The sequence below is a fragment of the Notamacropus eugenii genome, chromosome 2, assembly GCF_028372415.1.
Source record: "Notamacropus eugenii isolate mMacEug1 chromosome 2, mMacEug1.pri_v2, whole genome shotgun sequence".
Lineage (NCBI taxonomy): Eukaryota > Metazoa > Chordata > Mammalia > Diprotodontia > Macropodidae > Notamacropus > Notamacropus eugenii.
This window is the reverse complement of record NC_092873.1, coordinates 199,148,648-199,175,404: the sequence shown is the minus strand read 5'-3', so window position 1 is coordinate 199,175,404 and position 26,757 is coordinate 199,148,648. Positions and strand designations below refer to the sequence as shown.

General features: G+C 38.8%; 1 protein-coding gene across 1 annotated transcript in view; it reads right to left on the bottom strand.

Annotated features, from left to right (window-relative positions):
* DCBLD1 (discoidin, CUB and LCCL domain containing 1) overlaps nucleotides 1–26,757 on the bottom strand; it is a 109,804-nt gene that overhangs the window by 73,166 nt on the left and 9,881 nt on the right. Inside the window, exon 2 of the mRNA XM_072643141.1 lies at nucleotides 1,092–1,304. Coding sequence (XP_072499242.1) covers nucleotides 1,092–1,304 — 213 coding nt within the window. The remainder of the gene's footprint in view (nucleotides 1–1,091; nucleotides 1,305–26,757) is intronic.

The window sequence follows — 26,757 nt, the reverse complement described above, 5'->3', positions numbered from 1 at the left end:
CTCATATAAGCTTACTAAACAGCTCTTAACCTGGGGTACATGGAAGGATTTCAAGGGGTCTGTAACTAGGATGGGAAAAATAATGTGTTTTTTTAGTAACCTTTGGTTTTCATTATGATCTTATATATTTTATGCATCTAAAAATATTATTCTGAGAAGAGTCTGTGAAATTTCAACAGATTATCAAAGGGGTCCATAACAAAAAAAAAAGTTCAGAACCCTGGTTTACACCCATTTCTCTTTCCATCTTTTGCATCCTACTGGGAGAAAGTAAACTCCTTGTAGGCAGATCTGGCTTTGTTTTTGTCTTTGTAAAGGAAAAATAGGAACCACAATCCTTGATGCACTAACAATGTAGAAATCCCCCAACCTCTTGATGACCTAATAATGAAAGTAAGGAGAAAAAAATGTAATAAACTACACAAAGTAGGTGGTCTCATCCACAATTGTAATAAAAATATTTATTGTCCTTGGATAAGAGACACATGCAGTCTTGTCTAAGTGGTTACCTCAACCCTGTAGTTTCTCTTAAAAGACTTCTTTAACAATTGTGAGAGTATTTGGTCACCTCCTTTTGCTTTCTGCCTTTGAACGGGGAATGTCTTCTCATTCATATAACATACCCTACCAACTACATGGGACATACTCCCACAGAATCCCCCTTCTTTCTTGCCTGAATGATTTCTCCTCTCTCTCTCCTCCCTTCCCCTGTGAAAGATGTTACTTATCTATCCTAAGTTGTTGCAGAATACTGCTGATTATTATAAAAACTAAATGCGTACTCTAGGAATTTGAAGCCGCTATCAGCAATTTCCTTGGAATGCTAATATATTTCTTTGCTTTCAATTTGCCCTCCCATGTTTGACCCACAGTCGTGACCTCTGCTGACAGGTACATCTCTCCAAGAGGTCCCATTAGAGAATTGTTTAACATCTACATGTGTATCCTTAGAACCTAAAATGGTAGGGAGGTAGGAAGATAAGGAGGTAATTCAATTCAATGTTAAATTGAATTAAATTAAGCTACTGATAGTATTCTGTCCCCTTGTTTTCTTTCCCCATAACATGTCAATTCAGATTTAATTTACATACCATACTGAGCTGAGGAACTGATGAGGAGCAAGTAGTTGGATTCACATGTCTGAGATTCAATATTCACATCTGCAAGTCTCAAAATCAGTCTTTTCCCCTGAGGGACTGTAATGGTCTTTTCACATGTGGTATGATTGGGGTAAGTCCCTGGATAATTCTTAGATGCCAATGTGCCACTGTCTTGGTAAGTCACCATGTGCCCACATCCATCACCTGTACGAAAAAAAGAAAAGGATTAGGAGAGTCAGGAAGATGGACAGATTTCTTGTAGTACAAATTTCTTGCTCATGAACTCCTTACTAAGGATTGATAGGTTAAGTCACCGTATTTCTTTTTTTTAATTTTCTTTTTATTCTGAAGTTAAAACACCAAATAGAATGAGCATTTCCATTTACCTCACAAAGAGGATTATATATGAAACTGTAGATTTCTACTGTGTTCAGTTTGCCTTTCTTTTTAAGTACACAATAAGTTTAACTTGTTGTTTTCAAAGTTGTCCTCTTCTTCCTGACCTTTCTCCTATTCTCTGCATTTTTTTAAAAGATGCCTGAATAACCTTCTTTTTCATTTTTTTATAGCATTTTCTCCAGGTGACATGCGTCACTCCAATTTCAGACATCAGGTAATTGAAGTAAATCCTTAGTTGGATCTCCTTTTCCTCAATTTACTGCTCTGGTCAATAGAGAGCAGGGTAGCAAAATAAAGAACTGGCCTCAGGGACGAAAACAACAGTGTTCAAGGCTGGCCGCTGAAACATTTTGGCTCTAACATCAAGGGCAAGTTACTAAATCTCTTAGTGTTTCAAAAAATTCTCTAAACTGCAGATCATTCACTGATCTGCTTTGGTAGGAAGAACTTACAACGAGTTCCCTACATACAGTGATGCAAGCCCTGGTCCAGATAAAAAGTTCTCTAACTGCAACTAGTCTGAATGGCTTTGCTTTGATCATGGAAATCCTCTGGTGAATATATCATTTAATTACATTACTTTATTAAAAAGATAATGACATGTAGAGGAGTATGCCATTTCTTCCTGTGAAGCAGGAGTGAAGAAAGACACAGCCAGGGAAGGCATCAGGGTAATATGAGATGAAGGAGAAGAGAAAGGTCTCAGAGAATAGCCCTACTCATTTTTTAGTGATATATGAGGCAAGGTTCTTGGCTGAGAGGATTGGGGGAAGGAGAGTTACGGTAACTCTGAGAAGACAGGAAAATATGTGGAAAACCTTGCCTTGTTACAATGAGGCCCCAGTTGAGATTATGGAACATAAATCTCTAGTGACCCCAGTTAGCATGGTCTCATGATTTTTTTCAGCTTGGATGAACAGCATATGAATAGAAGCAATTATAGTGAATGTTTGGAGTAATCAAAGACCAAAGTATGGCAGCACAAGGTTGGACTGGCCAGTTTAGGAATCAAGATGGAGAAGGATGTAGCATACAGCCAACATAGAGGTGATGGCCTAGGAAAGAACTGAGTAGTAGGGGGATTAGAAGTTGAGAAGACAATGAAAAACAACGCTAAGAGCTACAAGGCAGAGGGAAAGATGGGATGATAAAAGATTATGATTAGATAGAAGATTCTTAGGGTTGGGTTTTTTGTTTGTTTTAAAGAAAGATAATGACAGATGAAGGGTGAAGTGGTTTTTGAAGATATGTAAGTTTATCAGAATAAAACAAAGAAGTTGTAATGAAATAAATCCCAATGGTTAGCTAAATGGTTTTCTTCTATTTTAATGCCTTTTCCTCCCAACTGTCAACATTTCCTTGAAATGTCAAATAGGTTAACATTTACTAAAAGGTATAGTGAAAAGAACATGAATATTAGTCGTGTAACTATGGGCAAGTCACTAAACCTCCAAGGACTTCATTTTTTTCAGGGATAATAATTCTATGATCACTTAACACAACATTATGAGAAAAGCATTCTATAGATGTCAACTCTGATTATTTTCTTTGTATGGCTCCTGGGCAAATCAATGAATAAGGCATTATTGAGCTTTGTGTTCAGTACTATGCTAGACTCCATGACAGATGCAAAAGTATAAGATCTTCTTTGCCATCAAGGAGCTTGTATTAGCTAGTTGACGAGATATGAGTATCACATATGGAAAAGAAAAACAAAAAGTCAGCTTTCTACTATCTTTTTCTGAGGAGTTGTGATAGATCAAGGTGTCCCAAAAGTCTCAGTGAAACTTTTTTTAAAATTAATTTATTTATTTTAGTTTTCAACATTCATTTCCACAAGATTTTGAGTTCCAAATTTTCTCCCCATCTCTTCCACCCACCTACACCAAGACGGCATGCATTCTCTGATTATGCCTTCCCCTCAATCTGCCCTCTCTTCTATCACACTCCTCCCTTCTCTTATCCCCATCCCCTCTACTTTCTTGGAGGGCAAGATAGATTTCTCTAATCCATTGCCTGTATATCTTATTTCCCAGTTGCATGTAAAAACAATTTTTAACATTCAATTTTAAAACTTTAAGTTCCAACTTCTCTCCCTCCCTACCCATCCCCACTGAGAAGGCAAGCATTTCTATATACATTATACATGCATAGTTATGCAAAAGACTTCCATAAAAGTCATGTTGTGAAACACCAACTATATTTCCCTCCATCCTATCCTGCCCTTTTATTCTATTCTCTTTTGATGCTATCCTTCCTCAAAAGTATTTACTTTTAATTATACCCTCCTCTAATTTGTCCTCCCTTCTATCATCCCCTCACCCCGCCCCCGCTTATCCCATTCTCCCCTACTTTTCTGCAGTGTAAGACAGATTTCATAGTAAATTGAGTATGCATGTTATTCCCTCCTTCTTAAGTCAAATGTGGTGAAAGTTTCACTTTTCCCCCTCTCACCTCCCCTCTCTTCCCTTTCATTGAAAAAGCTTTTTCTTGCCTCTTTTATGTGAGAGATAATTTGCCCCATTCTATTTTTCCCTTTCTCCTTCCAATATATTTCTCTCTCACCCCTTAATTTTATTTTTAGATTTCACCCCTTCCTATTGAACTTACCCTGTGCCCTCTGTCTTTATGCATATAATCCCTACAACTACCCTAGTACTGAGAAAAGTCTCAAAAGTTATAAATATTATCCCTCCATGTAGGAATGTAAACAGTTCAACTTTAGTAAGTCCTTTATGACTTCTCTTTCCTGTTTACCTTTTCATGCTTCTCTTGATTTTTGTGTTTGAAAATCAGATTTTCTATTCAGCTCTGGTCTTTTCATCAAGAATGCATGAAAGTCCTCCATTTCATTGAATGACCATTTTTTCTTCTGAAGTATTATACTCAGTTTTTCTGGGTAGGTGATTCTTGGTTTTTTAATCCTAGTTCCTTTGACTTCAGGAATAGCACAGTCCAAGCCCTGTAATCCCTTAATGTAGAAGGTGCTAGATCTTGTGTTATCCTGATTGTATTTCCACAACACTCAAATTGTTTCATTCTGGCTGCTTGTAATATTTTCTCCTTGACCTGGGAGTTCTGGAATTTGGTTACAATATTCCTAGAGTTTTCCTTTTGGGATCTCTTTCAGGAGGCAATTTGGTGGATTCTTTCAATATTTATTTTACTCTCTGGTTCTAGAATACCAGGGCAGTTTTCCTTAATAATTTCTTGAAAGATGATGCCTAGGCTCTTTTTTTGATCATGGCTTTCAGGTAGTCCCATAATTTTTACTTTGTCTCTCCTGGATCTATTTTCCAGGTCAGTTGTTTTTCCAATGAGATATTTCACATTGTCTGCTATTTTTTCATTCCTTTGGTTTTGTTTCATAATTTCTTGATTTTTCATAAAGTCATTAGTTTCCATCTGCTCCATTCTAATCTTTAAGGAATTATTTTCTTCAATGAGGTTTGGATCTCCTTTCCCATCTGGGCAATTCTGCTTTTTAGGGCATTCTTCTCTTCATTGGCTTTTTGGACCTCTTTTGTCATTTGGGTTAGTCTAGTTTTTACATTGTTATTTTCTTCAGCATTTTTTGGGTCTCCTTTAGCAAGCAGTTGACTCATTTTTCATAATTTTCTTGCATCACTCTCATTTTTCTTCCCAATTTTTTCTCTGCTTCTCTTATTTGATTTTCAAAATTCTTTTTGAGCTCTTCCATGGGCTGAGACCAATTCATATTTTTCTTGGAGGCTTTGGATGGAGGAGCTTTGACTTTGTTGTCTTCTGTTTGTACGTTTTGGTCTTCCTTGTCACCAAAGTAAGATTCTATAGTCTGATTCTTTTTTTGGTTTTTGCTCATTTCCCCAGCCATTTACTTGACTTTTGAGCTTTGTCAAGGTAGATCTCTGCTTCCAGTGGGGGTGGGAGGTATACTGTCAGCCACTTGATTCTCCCACAGTCTGTGGGCCTAGAGCTCCAGGAACAGTTGCTGTCTCTGCCCCTGCTGCTACTGTACCTGTTGCAGGTTCCTCTGACCCTTCCCCCTCTGCTACCCTGGGGCTGGGGCCAGACCACTCCACTCTCCCATACTGGTCCCACAGGCTTTTTCAACTAACCTTCCAATTTGTCCTTGGCATTTTGGAGTCCTGAAGTCTGTAAACTGCCACTGGTGAGAGAGATTCAGTCTCCCCAAGGCCTGCTCAGGTCCTGTCTGTACTGGCATGGCCCTTACTGGACTGTGCTCTGCCCCATGTGTGGCATGATAGACACTTCCCAGCAACCTTCCAGACTGTCTTGGACTAGAGATTTGCTTCACTCCATCATTCTGTGGGTTCTGTAGCTCCCGAATTTGTTTAGTTATTTTTACAGGTATTTGGCTGGGCTTGGGGGCAGTGTTCTAGAAAGTGTTTGCTCTAAAGACTGGGCAATATAGGTATACAATTATGTTGCAATCAAATAAAACACATAAAAGCTAATCAGACAGTGATTTAATGATGGCCATAATTGCTATTGCACTACCTGGTAATGAGATATAAATGACAAACAGTTCTAGGAAATGATTATACTTTTACACAGCCAAATCAAACATGCACAGAATCATCTGGAGGAAGGGAGGGAAGAGTAAAGTATATGACAGGAAGCTATTCTGAGACTCTTCTCTTTGAAGGCCTTAAGCTCCCAAGAAACTGGACTTCCCAGTTTTACTGGTGACATATCTATCGTCTAAATGCCCTGGGAACCTGGGACTGTACACTCTCATCCCTCAGTTGAATAGTTTCTGCTGTCACAATATCCTTTTCATTATTCTATGAGATGTCTGAGCCAATTAGATTGATCTGAAGATCTCTCTGGCTTCCTCTAAGAGGAAGTCTGGACTCCTCTGGAGTCAGGCTTGTTATGTCTGAACTTAAAGCTTAATCATAAAAACTCTTTTCCTCCAACACACACACACACACACACACACACACACACACACACACACACACACACACACACACACACTTCCCCCTGTGTCCTTAGGTAGCAAAGGAGAATATTCATCTCTGTCCAGTAACTAAAAGGGATTGTTACAGTTCTACCTTCCTCTCCTCCTTCCATGACTACTGCTCCACTGCCTCCCTGTCTAACACAAGGGATTAGAAAATCTCCCATTACCAGGCCTCTCAGTGCCCTGACTAAAGTTCAACAATCAAGTCAGTACATGCTATTTCTAAGGCTGAGGTAAGGAGGTATTCCAGCCTCCACACAAGTTGGTCACAGGATTCCAATACTCACCAATGCTGTCCTCATTCCCAATACTTGGGACCTCCCAGAATACCCAGTTTATGGGTATCACACCCACTGCCAGAGAGTTAGGGAGGACCAGCTACCTGTGTCCCTCAGAATCCATGTTTTGAAAGAAGCCTCAGAGCACCTTCTTGACCCATCAACTCCTTTCTTCCCTCCTCACTGCTGGCAGAAAAGAAACACAGTTCTTGATCTTTTCTCCTGGGGCACAGTAAGGGAAGAGAAGGGGTATGGGGTGTGGGTGGGGGGCTAACATACTGACAAAGTAGGCTCTTATAATTTAAGAAGACCCCCTGGCTCCAAAGTCACTTTCCTACAAAGCCAAAAATTCTACCAATTACCAATTCTTTTGCATTAGTAAGGAAACATTTGGGAGTGGGGGTGGGGAATGGGGGAAATGCGGCTTAATCTTTTATCAGTTATCTACACTGATTTAATCTGAAATTTTCTGAATGAAGAAGTACTGAGGACAGAGAAGGGAGAGCACATTCTAGAACACTTCAGGGCAATTCAGGGGTGGATAACCTTGAGTGGGAGGCTGATGTTAGGACCTCAGGAGGATAGAAAGGGAGAGAAAGAGAAGTGAGAGAGCAGCAAACACAAACTTCACAATTTTCCCTACAGCTAACGCTAGCACTCTATACTAGAAGCCAAACAGAATGCCTTTAATTCAACAGGTATCTACTGAACCTTTTCCCCTTGGCCCTGCCCAAGAGTCAAACTCAAACTTTTAGCTTTCTGATGATGTGTACAGAAACCAGGGTGTTGTTTTCCTGGGAGAGGCTCTAAACTAGGCATCCACAACAAAGAGAAGACATTCTGGGATAATTCTATGCTGTGAGCAGATTATTGGAAAGCATGTATAAGACTATATAATTAAATGTTGAACTGTGTGCTACACAAGCAATGTTCAGAGGGAAGTAATCACAGAAACCTTCATGGAAGAGACGAGATGGGCTAGCCTTTGAAATAATAAAAACAGCGGACATTTACATAATTGCTTCAGATAGGCAGAACTTAGAGAAATAGATAGCAAGGGGAGGGTTGTCCAGGTCAGGCAATCAGTTAATCAACTAGTATTTATTAAGCACCTACTGGATGCCAGACTCTAGGTGAGGTTATGAGAAATTTACATTCAGTAAGAGAAAATACAAATATACATATATGGTCCTCTTCGGGAATGAAGGAAAAACAACTAGACAGATAGAGGAATATCGAGATACATATGTAATAGAAAAAAAATGGAGAGAACTACTAGCATCAGGGCAGAAGGAACTAGAATCTGGACTTGATAAAGAAGAAAAAGTGACAAATTTAGGATTAAAGGCCTGAAATTGAAATCCTGGCTCTTTTACTTATCTAGCAACTTTGGGCAAGTGACAACCTTCCTGGTCTTGGGTCCCTCATATGTAAAATGAGGGGATTGGATTAGAAGATTTCTTAGGTCCCTTCCAGGTCTCAAACTATACCAAGCACCCAAGACAGGTCACCTGGGTAGTAGAGACCAGTAGTAGTACCTATGGAAATAACCCTCACAGAGAGCTATATCAGTCTCATTCCAATTCTGAAGCTACCTAGCAGAGCTGATAAAAGCAGAAAAAACCCAAACCTTCTGGCCTGGTCCCTTGTACTGCTGTTACATCACTCCTAGATTACTGAAACAGCTTCCTAATTAGTCTCCCTAACATAAGGCTGCCTTCTCCATCCCCCCCACACAGCTGCCAAAGTCATATTCCCAAACCATACGAAGCTCCCAATCCCATAAACTGCTCACTTTGGCCTTTATCAGCCTTATACTCTTACTAGCTGGGCAAGTCATTGAATTTATGTTTGCCTCAACTTCAAAATATGAATAATAGCATCTGTCTTGCTGGGGTTTTGTGAGCATTAAATGAAACAATACTTTTGTAGAGTGCTTAGCACAGTTTTTGGACTGCAGTAGTTTGCATTATATAAATGCTATTTCTCTTCCCTTTCCCCTCTTTTTTTAAAGTCTTTCATAACCTGGTCTTTTTACATATTAGTCCTCTTTGTATAGTTTTGCTGTTGCTGAATCATTTCAGTTGTCTCTGACTCTCCATGACCCCATTTGAGGCATTCTTGGAAAAGATACTGGAGTGGTTTGCCATTTCCTTCTCTAGCCCATTTTATAGATGAGGAAACTGAGGTAAACAGGGCTATGGTTGTTGCTGCTGCGTTCATCATTTGTTTTTGAAGAGGACCATGACATCAGAGAAATACCATCAGAGAAATGATGACATGACTTGCACTTGACTTTATTCTGAGTGAGGGAGGGCTGTGCAGATCAAGAGCCTCACTTCTCCTCCAGATTCATCTGAATCCAGTGACCAGATATTCATCAGGATGACTGGAGGTGAGCCAGGATGCAATGGGAGATCTTGGCTTGACTTGCCAAAGGTCACACAACTTCAAATCTGAAGCCAGATTTGAACTCAGGAAGATGGGTTTTTCTGACTCCAGGGTCAGAATTGTATTCATTTATGATATGCCACTTTCTCATTTTTGTGCCTAAACAATGTGTGCATGTGCACGCACACACACACACACACACACACACACACACACACACATACACACCACACAGATTCACACCCTCCTCATATTCTTGGAATTCACCATGTCCTTGTCTCTGCCTCTTAAAATATCTAGCTTCCTTGAAAGCTTAGCTCTTGTATTTGACTATGTCCTATATGAGACCTGTTTCCCTACCCTTAGCTGCCAGTGTTCCCTCTCTGTATTTACTTATGTATACATGTTGTTTACGCTGATAGAATGTATGTCAGGGGTTGTTTAATTTCTGTAATAATAGCTAGTATCTATATAGTGCATTAAGATCTGAAAAGCCCTTTTACTTCATTCGATGGTAAGTGGTATATTATCCTTGTTTTTACAAATAAAGAAAATAAGGCTTGGACAGAATAAGTAACTTTACCAGGATCCTAGCTCCTAAGGCAGGACTTGGTTCACTACACCAAGCTGTGGCTGACTAGCCCATAAGGGGTTCCTTTACTGATTACAAAGCTATTTGTTTCATAAAGAGGAAGAAATGGTGAGTCAGGTGAAACGTAGATGATAGTGTGGTTCTAGGAGTCTGTTGTTTTTATGTGACTTTCTCTGTGTCCCTCTGTGTTTTGTTTTGTCCATAAGAAATCATGTGTTCTGGGTTGTGAGCTACCCAAGGTCTTAGGCAGAGAACACTGAAGAATCTGGAGAGTGATGAATCTGGGTCATAGATGCAACCCCTTGATAATAGCTTCTGAGCCTCTTTCTATTCTCTGGACTTGCCTGTCAGAGGTCATAGGGCTCCCAACAATTAGCTAGTCAGCTCTATACAATATGCATTGCTACAGGGACCTTCTGGAATGGAGGAGGTTAACAAGAAGGCAGATACAAGAGAGAAAGTCTTTAGCATGGTGGAAAAGAGAAAGGTGAGGAAAAGACACTTGAAAGGAAAATCTCAACAAGAAGAAACTTAATTTGAAAGCAAAGAATAAGAGGAGCTTGGTTACTAGATGTGGGAGAAGTAGGCAAGGATGACTCTGAATTCTCAAGCCTGAATGAGAAAATGAATGATTCAATAGAACAGTAACAGAAATGGGGAAGTCTGGAGAAGAAGCTAATTGGAGGAGGGGGTCAGACAACGAGTTTAATTTTAAACAAGTAGAGTTTGAAGGAACAGCTAACTTTTATCTCCAGCCTCTTGCAGCAGAACTTAAACTATTCATTCTGGAAAGAAGTTCACATGCCTGGTACAAAAATAAACCCTTCACATGCTATGTGGTAGTAGTGAGTAACTAAATAATTACTATTATTATTCCCATTTATATAATGGTTTCTATAACATAACATTTTCACATAATATTCTCCTATGATCCTGACAACCACCTGGTAAAGTCATAAAAGCATTATTATTTCTATTTTACAGATAAGGAAACTGACACAGATTAAGCATTCTTTTTACTATACAATAATGTCTCTTCTAAAAAAAAATTAGATTCATTTGTTTTTTTTATATTACAATCATTTCCTAAACCCATCCCAGTTGAATCTTCTTATAACGGAAAAAGTCAAGCAAAATCCAACCCCCAAAGCAATTAAGTCTGAAAGCCTATGTAATATTTCAACTAGAGACCCCCCACTTTTCTACTGAGAAGGGGTATTTTTGATCATGGGTCATTGCACCTGATCTGAGCATTTACTTTTGTGTAGTCATTATACATGTTTTCCCCTAGGTTCAGGCTTCCTCATTCTGCATCAGTTCATAGAACTTTTCCCATGTTTCTTTGAATTCCTCATATTTTTGCTGCCTATGGTACAATAATATTCAATTACCTTCATATACCACAATTTCTTTAGTCATTGCCCAATCCAGGGGAACCAAACTATTTCCAAGTTTTTGCTACCAAAAATCATACTTGCTGCCCTCTTTTTACAGATAAGGAAACAGGCTGTGATATTTTTTCATAGCTACAAAAACAAAAGCGTATTTAAGTATATTATTCTCAACTATCAGGAAATTCATGTGAATCTGTTATCAAAAGCTTGCTCTACAACTTCCTCACCAAGCCCCTCCTGTTCTGGAACCATGATCAAATCAACTCTGCCATTGTTCCTGAATAAGGTGTGTCAATCTACTCCCCACTGGCCCCACACACTACAGGTGATTCCCCCTCCCCCTAAATGCCCCTCCCAGGTCACTACTCCACTAAGCATGTAGTCTCACCCTTTAAAATATAAACACCAGAAGAACAGAGGCAGACTGTTTTTATACTTCTTTCCTGATGAATTATAAATTACTGAGTTTGGCACAAAATAAATATTTAATAAATGTTTCTTTTTTTCACTTCATTCATTCATTCATTCATTCATTCATTCATGCTTCCATGTGCTTCGATGTATTTATAGGAAATGTTTTGACCCTTGCCCTTTAACAAATCCTTTCACATACTTTCGTAACATTTATCTCGGTTATAAAGGGCAGTTGTTTTAAGTTCAAGCTCTCTCTGGTCTCCCTAGAAAGATGGGCATGAAGAGTGAAGGATCTGAGTGCTGGACTATTACACTGTTTTCATGAGAAAGTTCCTCACTTTTTCAGCATCAGAGGAAAAAAACAGAGGATTGGGGAGTCAGGGAAGAAAGGAGGAAAAGACACCATGGGATTTGACTTATATGGTATTTTCTCAAGGAGTTGTAGGCTTCATTTGCCCAGGCAGCTAAAGATTATGTATGTTCTATTTTCTCCAAACTCTATAACTGAGTGTCCTCCCCAATCCAGAACATATGGGCTGGCCATCCATAAAGTGGCACAATTCTAGGTTAGATCCTATTCCCTACCACCCTCATCTTTGAGTTTCCAAGGATGTCATGGTTTCCTGCTAGTTTAATCACAATAGATTAGTTATTTTCCTCATGATCTCCTTAAAATACTTTAGAGACATGGCTGAATTTGTGAGGTTTTGTTTAGAAGACTTCGAAATCCTCACTAGAATTTTAAAATTACCCCAATAAACCTTGAGACATGAAAAGCTTTTTCCAGTATGAACCTTACAAAATAGACTAAAAAGTAGTCTGAGCATTCCAGCACAATGTTTCTCCTCTTGTTTTAGCCATTTATTATTAAATACTTCGGAAAGGAGTTTGAATCCTTACTGGGCCACCTGTGTGATCTTGGGTAAATTATCTCAACATCCTGGGCCTCAGTTGCCACATCTAAAAATGAGGGGTCAGGAATGCACTAAGTGGCTTCTAAGATCCTTTTTACATTCAAATAGATCATCCTTGGAAGGTTATTCTCCTCCCTAAATTTAAGAGTTAAAACTAAAGGATTAGACCTTACCTTTCAACTTTTACTAACCTTTACTCTCAGAGTGCTAAATTGACATTTATGTATAGGCAATAATAATAAAATCTAAAATTAAGCTCTCAATTATATTCAAGCTTATTGAATCTACTCTAATTCTACCCACTAAAAAAGGAAAACAGTAATTTCCTTAAAACATTATTTCCCTTTGATAAGAAATTATAATCCATTAACAGGAAAAGGGAGAGGAACAAAATGAAACCATACCTGAGTGAGACATAAGTTTTGCAAGAATAGAGGGCATAACTCCTAAGTCAGCTATTTTAACTAGGGTATTTAGAAGGAAAATATTTCAAAAGAGAGGTCCTTATTGGGAAATTATTTGGGACCAATGGAATGACCAGGTTGTATATTTGTTTATTTTCCTCCTATTGAATTAGCCCTTAAGTGGGTTAGAGAGAAGTTTTCACTAAGACAAAAAGCATTTCAAGCAACGTGATTTCACTACTGTTGTAACATTCAAGTTGCAGCATGTTTCCAAGACATTCAAGTCATGGACTTGTGGGTGGGAGAAAACTTTTTCCCATGTGTAAGATCAATTCTGAGCCCTTGATGATGAAGATCTTTTCAACCACAACAGCGGTTGCATCTTATCATAGGATTCTTTGATTAGAAAAGCGTATATATCTATATATATATGGCTTGCAGTCAGGAAGACCTAAATTCAACTCTAGCCTCAGGTTCCTCATATGTAAAATGGGATTAATAACAGCATTTATCTCCCAGGGTTGTTGTAAAGATAAAATGAGAAAATATTTGTAAAGTGTCCGCAACCCTTAAAGCACTATCTAAATGCTAGCTATTAAGTTCCTGGGCAACGAAGGGGCGCAATGGTTGGGTGCTGAAGTCAAAGGGCATATCTTCCTTAGTTCAAATCCCAGCCTCAGATACGAGCTGTGTGACCCTCAGCAAGTTACTTCACTGTCTGCCTCAAGTTCCTCATCTATAAAATGAGCTAGAGAAGGAAATGGCAAATCACTCCAGTATGTTTGCCAAGAAAATGCCAAAATGGAGTCACAAGGAGTTGGACATGGCTGAAAACAACTGAACAACAAAAAATTAATTTCTTTGGGCCTCAATTTTCTCTCTGAAAGAAATAAAGGAGTTGAACTTGATGACCTCTAAAGCCTTTCCAGCTCTATGGTCCATGATCCTATGATTAATGAAGTCTCAGGTCCCTTCTAGCTCCAAATCTATGACGCCTTGACTATGTTAAGATAAAAGACCAGAAACTATAGACTTGAAACCAGATATCAAGTTCAGCAGATATTTCTGAGAGTTTCTTTAAGCCACATGCCGTCTCTCTCTGAGCATTAGTAATTTTACTAAACTGATGTAAAAGCTAATGAAGGTGATGGTACTTTAACCTCTACAGATGAAAAACAGAATGAAATTAAAGTCAAATCCAAAGATTATCAAAAGGCATATTTGTAATGTAAGATCTTCTGGCAGTTAAAAGTACCATCCAGGGACAAAGAGGTTTAAAAGCATGGAGATGAACCTTGTTTAACCGAGTCTATCCATAAGTCTGCTTCAAGGACATTTCCATGTAGGTGAGAATAAAGGAAGGTTCTATTTTAAGCGTTAGACAGATATCTCCACACCCAGGGAAAAACAGAATGTTAGCGCTCTTGGAGATCATCTTGTCCAACAGCCTCACTTTATAGCTTACAGTGGCAGAGTAGGGACTGAAATCAAATTTCCTGAATCCAGGTTGTCTTATAGCTGAGGTCCTTGAAATTGTTTTTCTTTCTTTGCAATTACATGTTGGTGTACATGGGATAGCTGTTTGCAAGGGTACTCAATTTTAATGTCAGCCATCTAGTCCTTGACATTGTCCAAGGGATGCTAGCTATGGAAAGTTTCATAAGTATTTGTAAATTGCAGGAACTGTATTGGAAGAGTTCAAAACAATTTATATCTATTATGAAATGCTTTTACATTTAAATTCCTCAAATCTTGAGAAAATTACATTTCAACATGTACTTAACAATAATGCCAAGAAAATGGCACTGAATTAATGGAAAATTCAAAGTCAGGACATGCAGTCCTTAAGCCAGGCTCAGTAACCAGTCTGCTGTGTGACCTTAGGCGAATCACAAATTTTATGCTTTCATTTCCTAATCCTGTAGGATGGGTTAGGATGGAAACTCCTTCAAAGCAGGGATTGTTTCATTTCTTGTATTTGTATCTCCTATGCCTTGCACAAATGGCACTTAGTAAATGCTTACTGATCTTGAAAAATAACATCAGGTATGTAGTCAAACTGAGATGTGAGTAATGTTCTAAACTCCTCCAGTAAGAGAGTTTTTAACTCAAAGTTCATGAACTTGTTTTTTAAATGTTTTGATAACTGTACTTTAATATATTTGGTTTCCTTTGTTTGAAAATAAATTTCATTTTATGCATTTAAAAACCTTCTTCCGAGAAGGGGGTCCAAAAACACAAAAAAGGTTAAGAACTCCTGTTCTAGATGGTCTGGAAAAATTCAGTATTATGACTACATATATATATCCTATATTGAACTGTTTGCCTCCTCAATGAGAAGGGTAGGGGAAAGAGGAAGGGAGAGAATTTGGAACTCAAAGTTTTAAAAACATATTAAAAATTGTTTCTACATGTAATTGGGAAAAAAATAAAATACTAAATAAAAAATAAAAAAAATTTGAACCCAGGTTAAAAAGAATTCAATGTCAGTGACTTTTTTATGACCACATTTACCAAGTGCCCACGAGGTGCTGGACCAGTCTAAGAACTATATACAAAAGAATCCTTCAAACACATACTCCTGGGACCAAAATTCTGGTGAGAAAAGGCCCTTGACCTTAGAATTCTAAAAATAACATTGAAATTGTGACCACTCTCAATAAACCAGTACTCAGAAGGAAGCCCCCCCTCCACTTACCCCCTTCCTACTATTACACTATCCCCATGTTTTCATCGTTAACATCCTAAAAGGAATTAATTAGCTTTAGCTGCATGAGAGATTTAACGGTAATTTTGAAGACGAAAGATAGGACGGAAAAAACAAGAGCACAAAATGATCAGTACAAGACAATTGTTTGTCTCTGCTTAATGGATGCTCAGGATGAGGAAGTCAGAAGAGTGGTGGCTGACCTTTATTCATAATAATGTCAGGATGTTGATGCAATGTTCAAGCTGCTCTCACTAAAAGAGATGTGGACACATATGGGAAACTTTCCTTGTCTTTATAAAGTAATACATTTGCTAAATTTATTTCCAGTATTTAAACATGCATATTTTCAACTTTTGGATGATATGAACTGTAACTAAAAGGGTCACTTCTCTCCCTTGAGCTCAGAAAGTCATGGACATTACTATAACGCCAAGTACATATAATCCAAGCATTCTTAAATAAAGATGCAAACACCCCCTCCTTTCTGATATTCCCTCTCCATCATTAGCTTCAGTGGCATTGTGCTCTCATGGGTCTCCTCAAGCTTTTCCTAACAACCCCTTCTTGGGTGCCTTTGCTGGTTCATTCTCCTCTTGACTCCTACATGACACTGACCCCCAAAGTTCTGACCTTGGCTCTTCTCTTTCTATCCTTTTCTCCTCGTGTTAATTACAAGTATAGGAGGATGACTGATGTGAAGGTAACAAGGTGAGAGTGTAGCACAAGATCACAGAGCTGTTCTGACTGGAACATGGGGTGTAGGAAGGGAAGCTACTACAAATAAGGCTGGAAAATGGGCTGGAAGTAGATGGTGGATGTGCTTTATGCCAGCTTAAAGAAGGTTTTTAGTTTTAGGTTTTTTTTAAAGTTTACACAAGAATCAAAGAAGGAAACATTGAATGTTTTTGAGCAAGGAGCTAACACCAGAAACAACTCCTCTTAAATTCCAGTTTCCTTATTTCCCAGGATAATAGGTGGCTCAGTGGATAGAGTCAGGGAGATCCAAGTTCAATTCCTGTCTCAGACCTTTACCAGCTATGTCACCCTGGACAAGTTATTTATCCTCTCTTAGCCTCAGTGTTTTCCTTAGTTACTTTCAGTTGCTTCTGCCTCTGTGTAACCCCATTTGGGGTTTTCTTGGCATAGACACTGGAGTGGTTTGCCATTTCCTTCTCCAGTTCATTTTACAGATGGGGGACTGAGGCAAATAGAGTTAAGTGACTTTGCCCAGGGTCATGCAGCTAATAACTATCTGAGGCCAGATTTGAACTTAGCAAGAGGAGTATTCTTGACTTCAGGTCTGACGCTGTATTCACTGCACCATCTAGCTGCCCCATATAAATAGTAGCTATTCTTATTTTTATTGTTTATTATTTTCCAACTACCTACTGAATTTCCTTCTACCTCAGCTATTATTACAGTAAATTGCTTATTCAGAATCACCTGTCCCTCTAAAAGGATCTCAAAGGCCACCAAGTCCAACCTTTACCTGAATAAGACTCCCTGCTGCATTATTCCTAACATGGTCATCCAAGCTTTCCCTTCAAGATCTCATGAGGAAGCACCTATTAACCTCACATGAAGCTTTAAATTACCTGAAATTTTCACCCGTTGCTATTAGTTCTGCCCTCTGAAGTCAAGCAAAGTAAGTCTAATGCTTATTCTCTGTGACAGGCTTTTCACCTGACACATTCCCACACCCAGCTTTATTTTCTCTACAACATTCCCAGTTCCTTAACCAGTCTTCATACAGCCTGAGCTTGAGGTCTTTCATCTTTCCAGTTGTCCTCCTCTGGATATTCTCTGGATGTTTTTAAATAGACTTCTTAATATGTGCTGTCCAGAACTGAATACTCCAGATATAGTTTGACCAGGACACTATGACCTCTCTTAATATTGCCTAGTATTGTTATCAGCTTTCCTGGGACCTATCTCATCATATTGAGGACTATACTAAGCTTTTGGTTCCCTAAGCTCCCCAGCTCTTTCTCAGATAAGCTATAGTCTAGACATACCTTGTCATGCTGAACTTGGAAAGTTTATTAAAAAAAAAAAACTCCAGTGTAAGCCTTTACATTTATCCATTATCAAGTGAAATATCTGTAAAGTGTTTAGTACAGTGCCAAGGACAGAATACATACTTAATAAATACTTATTCTCTAATCTTTCCTTGTCCTATCCCTAATAAATGTCATCTTTTTTGGTTTGGCCCAATATTCTAGGCTATCACGATCCTTTGTAACCCAATATCACATTTAGTTTGTAAGTTATCCTTCCCAGCTTTCTGCCATAAGCAAATCTGACGAATGTGCCATCTATGTTTCTCCCCCCACTCTTTTAGACTTAGGCCTTTTAGCTGATATCTATTCACTCAATCTTTCCTTCTTAATTTGGTCTATCTGGCCTCCATAACCCAGCTTAACTCCACAGTAAGCTACTTAGATTTTGTTTCACTAGCCACTCCCCTCCCCTCCCTTGTCTGCTCCACCATCTACCATCTATGGACCTACAAACTTTCATTCCTAGGTAACTCCCACTATCTGATTTCCTCAGGGCAGATCAGTCACTGGAGACAATCAAGACATGATGCTGATTTTAGGCCACTAAAATATATGATTCAGAACATCAGGGAAGCCCTAGCTTCAATCTAATAATGCTTCACTGAGAATATTAAGGCTATTTGACTTGAACTCCCTCAATCCTCCTCTATTTCTCAAACTTCTTGGTGATTTTCTAATCCTTTTCTCTAGTCACAGGAGGGATAGCCTTACTGAAGACTGAGGTTAATCTCTCTGTGACACCCTTGACCCCATTTCCTCCTGACTTCTGGAGTAGGCCTCTCCAATAATCATCTCTTCTCTCACTCGTCTGTCTCTCTCCAACGGTCACTCCTTCCCATCTGCTTAACTAATGTGTTCTGTTCTACCCATAGCGAAAAAGCCTTTCCTTGACCCTTCTCTCCGCCATCCAATTACTACTCTTTTTCTCCTCCCCTTTACTACTGAAAAAAATGTTATAAATTTTTTTTAAATCCAATGCCTTCACATCCTCACTATTAACTCATCAGTCTTTTGCAGTCAGAATTATACACCCAGTCACTTAACTGGAACTGTTTTTATCAAAAATCTTACCAGTGATCTCCTAATCTCTAAATCCAATGGCCTCTTTTTAGGTCTCATTCTCCTTAACTTTTCTGACATTGTTAAGAGTACTCTCCTTCTGGATCAAATAATTATTAAAATCACCACATATTTATTAAGCACTTATTATATGCCAGGTGCTAGAAATATAAAAGTCTCTGAAGGAGCTTACATTCTATTAGGAGAAGAAACACGTATGTGTATAAATGTGTATGTGTGTGTATCTACAAAATATATAAACGATAAATGCAAGCAGTGCTGGGGATTGGGTGACGGGTGAGGTGGGTACTCAGGAAAACCTCCTGCAGATGAATTCAAGCTTTGAAGGAGACTAGAGATTTCTCGCTGGACTAGACAGATACCAAATTTCTGGTTGTCTTCCTATCCTTCCAAATGTTCCTGTTCTCGCTCTTCAGCCTCTTCTAAACCTTTAAATGTGGGTGATCCAACAGCCTGTCATTGATCCTGTACACTCGCTATCTGAATTTGCTCTTACAATTTCAACTGCTCCTTCCAAGTAGAGGGCTCCCAAATCTGTTATCTTGGTCACAATTCCTCTCCTAGCTATAGATTCCTATATTTCCAAATGAATGTCTCACTATCACTTCAAACTCAGCATGTCCAAAACTGAGCTCATTCTTTCCCTATAGGCCTGTTCTTCCGCCTGACTTAATTAGAACTTTTGCTGATCACACCATTCATTTCTCCCATGTTATTAATTCGGGGTTTACTTTTGATTCTTTCTTCTCTTTCACCTCTAAATCAAATCAGTTATGAGATCTTGGCTCTACCTCTTCATCACATCTGCCCTCCAATTTCATCACCCTCATTACTATTTACCTAGACCAGGGGTGGGGAACCTGCAGCCTCGAGGCCACATGTCCCCACAGGTTCCCCACCCCTGACCTAGACTATTATAACAGTCTCTAAAGAGTGCTTCCCAACTCCATCCTCTATCCAACTCCTACAATACTGACTGAATAATATTTCTTATGCATAGATCTGATCCTTATTCCTTGGCTCAAAAATCTTCAGTATCTCCCTATCTGTTTTGTTCCTAATTTATCTCATACTACCTTCTCTATACATTCTATTATCCAGATAAACTGTACTATTCTCTTATTTCTTCAATGCTAACACAGCCTGTGACCTTATGTGGAAAAAAAAACTCAAAATTTGTTTTGGACATGCTGAATTGGTGGTCTATCAATTGAACAAATTAAGGCATAAGAATATAATGAAAATGGGGAATATGAGAAATTCAGAGAAACATGGAAACAAAATGATACCTAATACAAGGTCACAAGAAATTCACCTGGTGAGAAGTGAGGGGGTGGGGATACAAGTCCTCTCCATAGTGGGCCAGAAACCACATTCCCAGTCTTCACTAAAGGATCACCCAACATGTCCAGAACAACTTATTGCCTTTCACCTAAAACTCACCCATCTGCCAAACTTCACTATTATTGTTGAGGGTACCACCAAACTCCAACTCTCCCGGCTTAATAACCTTAGCATCCTTTTTAACTTCTCACTCTCAGTCACCTCATGTAATATTCTCCATTGCTAAATCTTGTTTCTACATACGTAAACTCTCTCTTTTATGTACCCTTCTTTCCATTCACACATTCACCCCTTGTTTGAACTTTCATCACTTCTCACATGGAGAATGGCAACAGTCAAGTCAATTTAACAACCTACATGGCAGGTACAATAACTGGACTTCAAAGCTGGTCTCTCCCTGCTCCAATTCACGCTCCTCATAGCTACTAAAGTACTTTTCCTAAAAAGTAATGTCATCCCCCCACTAATTAACTATAGTGACTCACTATATTTCTTTGATCAAATATAAAGTCCTCTGATATTTAAGGCTTTTTACAGACTGGCTCCTTCCAACCTTTCCTGCCTTCTCCTAGGTGTTCTATCCCGTTCTATGATCCAGCTACCATTGGCCTATTTTCTGTTCCTCCCATATGATATTCCATCTCCAGTCTCCAATCGTTTTACAAATGGTTCTCCCTTCCCCCCATTAGAAATGCTGTGTCTTCACCACTTAACTTCTCCAGGTTTCAAGATTCAGTTCAGACACCATCTTCTGCAAGAGGTCTTCCTGGTCTGCCCTACCAAGTCACTTGAGATTTCCTGTTTAATGTTCCCTTTCTTCTACTCATATGTGTCTCGTATGTAACTACGGTTATATTAGCTCCTCCATTAGTACGTAAGCTCCTTGAGAACAGGGACTATTTTTGTTTGTGTCTTGCTTTGTATCCAAGTGTCTGGCACAGTGCAAGGGCTCAATAAATGTATATTGATTGACCGGTGCTTCATGGATCACCACCAGCTCACACCATGCAGCACAATCCTGTGAACCCAAACAGAGTCACTATTACCCTGGCATTCCTTTCCTGAAGACTCTTCTGCTTCCAAAAACTATGAAGGAACACAGACAAGTCACCGTAGGAGATGAGCCATTCCCTTTGTCAGAAAACGATGAGTAGACTGTCCTAGGTCTAGGCCCCTCCCCTCCATAGGACTATCTTCTAAACCACAGTATCTGTCCCTCCCTGAGGTGAAAGAATTTCTATTTAAGGATCTATGTAGGAGGGTGTATATGAGCTAATGCAGAATAAGGAAGGCAGAACCAAGAGAAAAAGCTACACTTCTACAAGTATAAATGAAAATACAACCAAAAAGGCAACTTGATTTATATTAAATGCATTGACCAATACTGATTCTAAAGGATAGGCAAAACTCTTTTCCAAGTAGAGAACGTATATACATATCCAGGATAGATAGAGGGAGTAGGAGAAGGGAGAAAAGACTATAGATTATGGAAATGAAATGTGGTTGTACTAAAAAAGATATTGCTGCTGTTGAACAATTTTGCACAATTATTTTTCCTACTACAATGAACTGTTGAGGAAGGACAGGGAAGGAGAAGCCAGTCAACAAACATTTATCAAGTAGTTATATGTGTCAAGTACTGTTTTTAAAAGGTAAGAAGAAAAGCTCTGCCCTTTAGAAGTTCATATTCCAATGTGGGGAAAGAATATGCAAATAACCAAATTCGAACAAAATAGATGAAAGATTACAGAAGGAAGGCATTAGCAGTGGGGAGTTGGGAGGTGGGGGAGAGAACTGGGACAGACTTCTCGCAAGATGGAAAGATTTGAAATGAGTCTTCAAGGAAGCCAGTATGCAGAAGTGAGGAGGATGAGCAATCCAGACATTGGGGAAAACCATGGAAAAGGTCCAGAGCTGGGACATGAAACAATGGATTATGAGGTACAGGAAGAAGACAGATGTTCAATCATAAAAGTACATATGGGAGGGTAAAGTGTAAGAAGACTAGAAATTATGGAAAGGTTACGTCCATGAAGGGCTTCCAATGCCCACAAGATCATTTGAAGTAATAGGAAGTCACTGGAGTTTACTGAGTGGCATATTCAGGGATGACACAGACCAACCTGTGCTTTAGGAAAATCACTTTGGCATCTAAGGGGAGAAGGGTATAGAATGGAGAGAAACTTGAGGTAGGGAGATCAACAAGAAGGCCATTTACTGTAAGAGCTGCTGAATGGGGTAATTATAGCCTATCCAGGGTGGCGACTTGGTAAGTGGAGAGAAAGGGATGCTTAGGAGAGATGTTATAAAGGTAGAGATGACTCGGCAACAAGGAGTTTATGTGGAGTGTGACAGAGGAGTTGAGGATGACATCAAGGATAGTGATACCTGGCACATAAGGGATTAATAAACCTGTTGACTTGATTTGACTACTTCCATTCTCCTGATGAGAAGTGATGAAGATTTGAAGGAGGGATGAATGTGTGAATGAAAAGAAGAGGTAATAAGAGAGAGGTTATGGATGAAGAAACAAGATTTGGAGATTGAGAAAATATATATGAAGTGACTGAGGCTGAGAAGTTAAAAAGGATGTCAAGGTTATTAAACTGAGAGACTTGGAGTGTGGTGATCCCCTCAACAACAAGATGGGGGGTTCAGAAGACAGAAGTGTTTGAAGGGAAAGATATGAGTTCAATTTGGGACTTGGTAATTTGAGGTACTCCTGAGTCATGCAGTTTGAGATGAAGGCAACTTATGATAAGAGATTGGCATTCAGGATAGAGGTGCTAACTGAACCCGTGGGAGCTGATGAGATCATCAAATGAGATAGTATAGAAAGAAAAGAGAAGGTGGCCCAGGTCTGAGTTTTGGGAAACACTCATAATTAGCAGGCAAGGTCTGGATGAACAGGAGATGGAGAAGGTGCTGCCCGATAGAGAGGATAACCAGGAGAGAGTGGTCACAAAGACCTAGAGAGGGGAGAGTAACCAGAAGAGTATGTCAAAGGCTGTAGAGAGGTTAAGAAGGGTTAGGATTGAGAAAAGCACATTGTATTTGGCAATAAAGAGATCTCCAGTGACTTTGGAGACAGCATTTTCAGGGCTGCAGTAAATAAGTGGGGAGTTATTTGGATGACACAAAAGGAGAGAGAGGGAAGAAGCTCTTCATAAATGGCCTCAACTTTTTCAGAGAATTGTAATTATTTAATATATTTATTATTTATCTACATAAGTACACATATATTTAACATATAGCTAATTCAGAGAATTATGAAATGGGAGGAAGAGATGCCTTGGGAGACTTGAGAAGGGATGAGAAGGTTTGAATTGGAGGGCAAATCAAAAGAGAGGTACAAAAGGATTGCCTTACTGCAGTTAGGGCCCAATAAAGACTATGTAATAATATAAATTTGTAGTGAATACAGAATGATTTTATGGCAATTAGGCTGCACAGTGGATAGGACACTGGACCTGAAATCAAGACGACCTGATTGCCAATCCAGTCTTTGTCACTTACTAGCTATGTGACCCCTAGCAAGTCATATAACCTCTGCCTACCTAAGTTTTTTCATCTGTAAAATGGGGATAATGATAGTATCTACTTCCTAGGGTTATGGGAAGATAAAATGAGACCTCAGATTTGTAAAATGTTTTGCAAACCTCAAAGCACTATCTAAATGCTACTAATTACTATGATCATTGAGCCACTGAGTGGTATGTGATTAGAAACAAGAGCAGCATGATTGACAGTGATAGGACAAGGGGGAAAGAAATGCAAGAAGGCAGCTTCAACTGAACTGATTCACAAAGGTATTGAGATAGGGGTAAGAGAGTGTAGTCAGTTCAGGGGTGACAGCCTGGAGAAGAACTGAAGGGTCTAGGGACTGGAGGTCATAGAGATGAAGGACAAGGTTAGAGGCTGGAAGGCAGAGGGAAAGATAGAATGATAAACAGTCATGATTAGATAAAGGAATCTCAGAGTTTGTGAACATAAAAATGCAATATTTGTGAGTGAAAGCAAGGTAATGTCTGTAGTTGGGGTGGAAAGAAGCAGGTCATGGGAACTGAAAAGCATGAGGAACTGTGAAATTCAGATATTGGAAGGGGTAACAATATATACATTGGAGTCTCTGGACACGAGGGCAGGAGTTGGAGAAGTGAGAAAGACTATGAGCCAAACACTGGACTCATAGAAAAAGGAAGGAGAATGTCCCAAGGAGTCTACAGAGAGATTACAGGCCCTGGAATCTGAATTGGGTGATAAATATGAATAATGGGAAAATTAAAGGAGAAGAGGTTGCTGAGGTGATGGTGGTAAAGAGAGAATCTGGAAGTTGCAACAGGGAACAAGAAGGTGCAATAGCTAGCATTTATGTAGAGCTTTAAGGTTTACAAAGCACTTTACATTTCTGATCCTTACAACAATCCTGCAAGGTAGGTACAATTATTATCCTCATTTTACAAATGGGGAAACTGAGGCACAAGGAGGAATATTATGATTCGCTCAGCACCACCAACAGGTGAGTCAGGGTATTATGAGTAAAAGCATAACCAGTACTGGAATGGTGATCAGAGATTTAGTGTTATTGGGCAGCAGACAGGTCTCAGTAAGTACCAGTAAGAATGGAAAAAATTTAAGATGAAAGCAAGTTTGTTAATCACGGAACAGGCATTCCAGAGAGCACAGATGAAGGAATGGGTAGATCTAGAAGAAAGAAGCATATCAGAAAATGATTGTGATATTTTTAAAAAGGACATCAATATAACTTTTTAGAGGAAAACAAATTCAGTTTTTTTTATAAATAGTAACAACACTTGGAAAACAACCATGTTCATATTTGAGTTTCTGGTAACAGCAGCTCACAGCTGCATAGCACTCGACATTTTTCAAAGCACCTTCATCACAAACATCACAGCATCATCACTGCCATTTTATAGAAACTGAGGCTCTGAGAGGACCACTTGAAAATGGGGATGCCAGAATTCAAGCCCAGGTCTTCTGACTCCAAATTCACTATACCATGCTCCTAGCATAGTAGGCCTCAAAAGCTATAAAATGAAAATGCTATGCTTCCTCCACTTGACCCCAGATTTCCTTTCTATGGATAAAAATAACTGTGGCTACTTCACTATTGAGATTACTATTCCTCAAAATTCAGAGGTAGCAAATTGAAACTTACTAGACTGATAAGTACAAGCACTTTGTTTTCTATCATAGGTATAATTGCCTCAAGGTATAACACAAATACTTTTTTTTAAGACATTATCCAAAGCAGACTAAAAAACTTCACATTAAAAAGAACCCTGTTTTATAAGCATGGACTTTTATATCAGGGTTCTTTGGTGGTTGTTCTTCCAGCAGAGAAACACCTGTATTTGCAACCTACAGGTATATTGCTTTATCAAATTGAATGAAATATCTGAGAACAGTATAACAGGTATTAGAGGTTTTAAAAAAGTAAGATAAGAGTGGCATTTGCAATATCTACACAAGTTGGTCAATTCCAAAACCATGTTGGGTTAACTTGACTCTAAGAGAACATAAATAAAAAAACAGATGAGCAGGGAATATGTGATCATATACTCACAAGAAAAGAAAGAGGAAAGCAATCAATGTTTACTGAGCAGAAAATAGGAAGCCTTGGTGGGGAAAAAATGACATCTTGTCATGCATCTAATGAGGCAAAAATGCTAGTGAGTTAGGAAACCAAAAATTAAAGGCTGTTAAACTAAATACTCGTCTTCAGGGAGAAAGGGAAGTAAGAATAAACTCTTCTCAAAGGATGTGCATTGCTTTCATGTACTATATGTTGTCTATCACTACATAGTAAAAGCAAGTTGCTAGTTATCAACTATCATTTTAAAGGAAAATATTAAAATTCTCTCTATGACAAATAAGTTGTATGACTGACAATAAAAAAGAACCATTACAAGGTATGAAGAAATACAGCAATTTAAAACTCAATGAAGGTTTCCATAATGACAGAGTGGATTTGAAGCCAGAGCATCTGAATATGACTCAGGTAAGTCACTTTTTCTGCCTCAGTTTCCTCATTTGGAAGATGGAAGAGTAAGATGAGCTAAAGTTCCTTCTATCTTTAGATCCTGTGAAATAGAGTAAGCACTCTGCTCTTCTCCAGTTTGTTTTCCATTAAACACTAGCATGTATTCAGAAGGGCGGAAGAACTAGCAGTACAAGACAGGTGTGTTCCATGGCAATCCAAAATTCTGAGAGTCAACAATAGGGAACTGACCACAGCTGATCCTTTCCCCTCCTCATAAACACATCTAACACACTCACATTACCTCCCTCTCACCCCCACCTAAAAGTTATGAAAGTTTCCAAGGATTTCCAGGCTATTCCAAGTTACTGGCAACTGAAGAAGCAGGGATATTTTTCTTATCTTGTTTGTGGTGTGGAGACAGATGGGTTCCTCTTTTCCACAGAAGTATTTTTTGGGGGACTAAGTAAAGTAGGTATTCTCTAGAGAAAAAGAGCGAATTTTAGTCATTCTGATTTAGGAAACAAGACAACTGCCTCCTATTCAAAAAAACAAAGAATGTGGTGCTAGAAAAAAGTCTAATGTTCCAAGGGCATTGGGGTCTATTTATTCTACCTTTAAGCTGAAACCTACTACAGAAATCTAATGTGGATACTTTCTTGTGATGAAGAAAGGAGAGCTCTGAGTTAAAACAATTTTAAAATAAT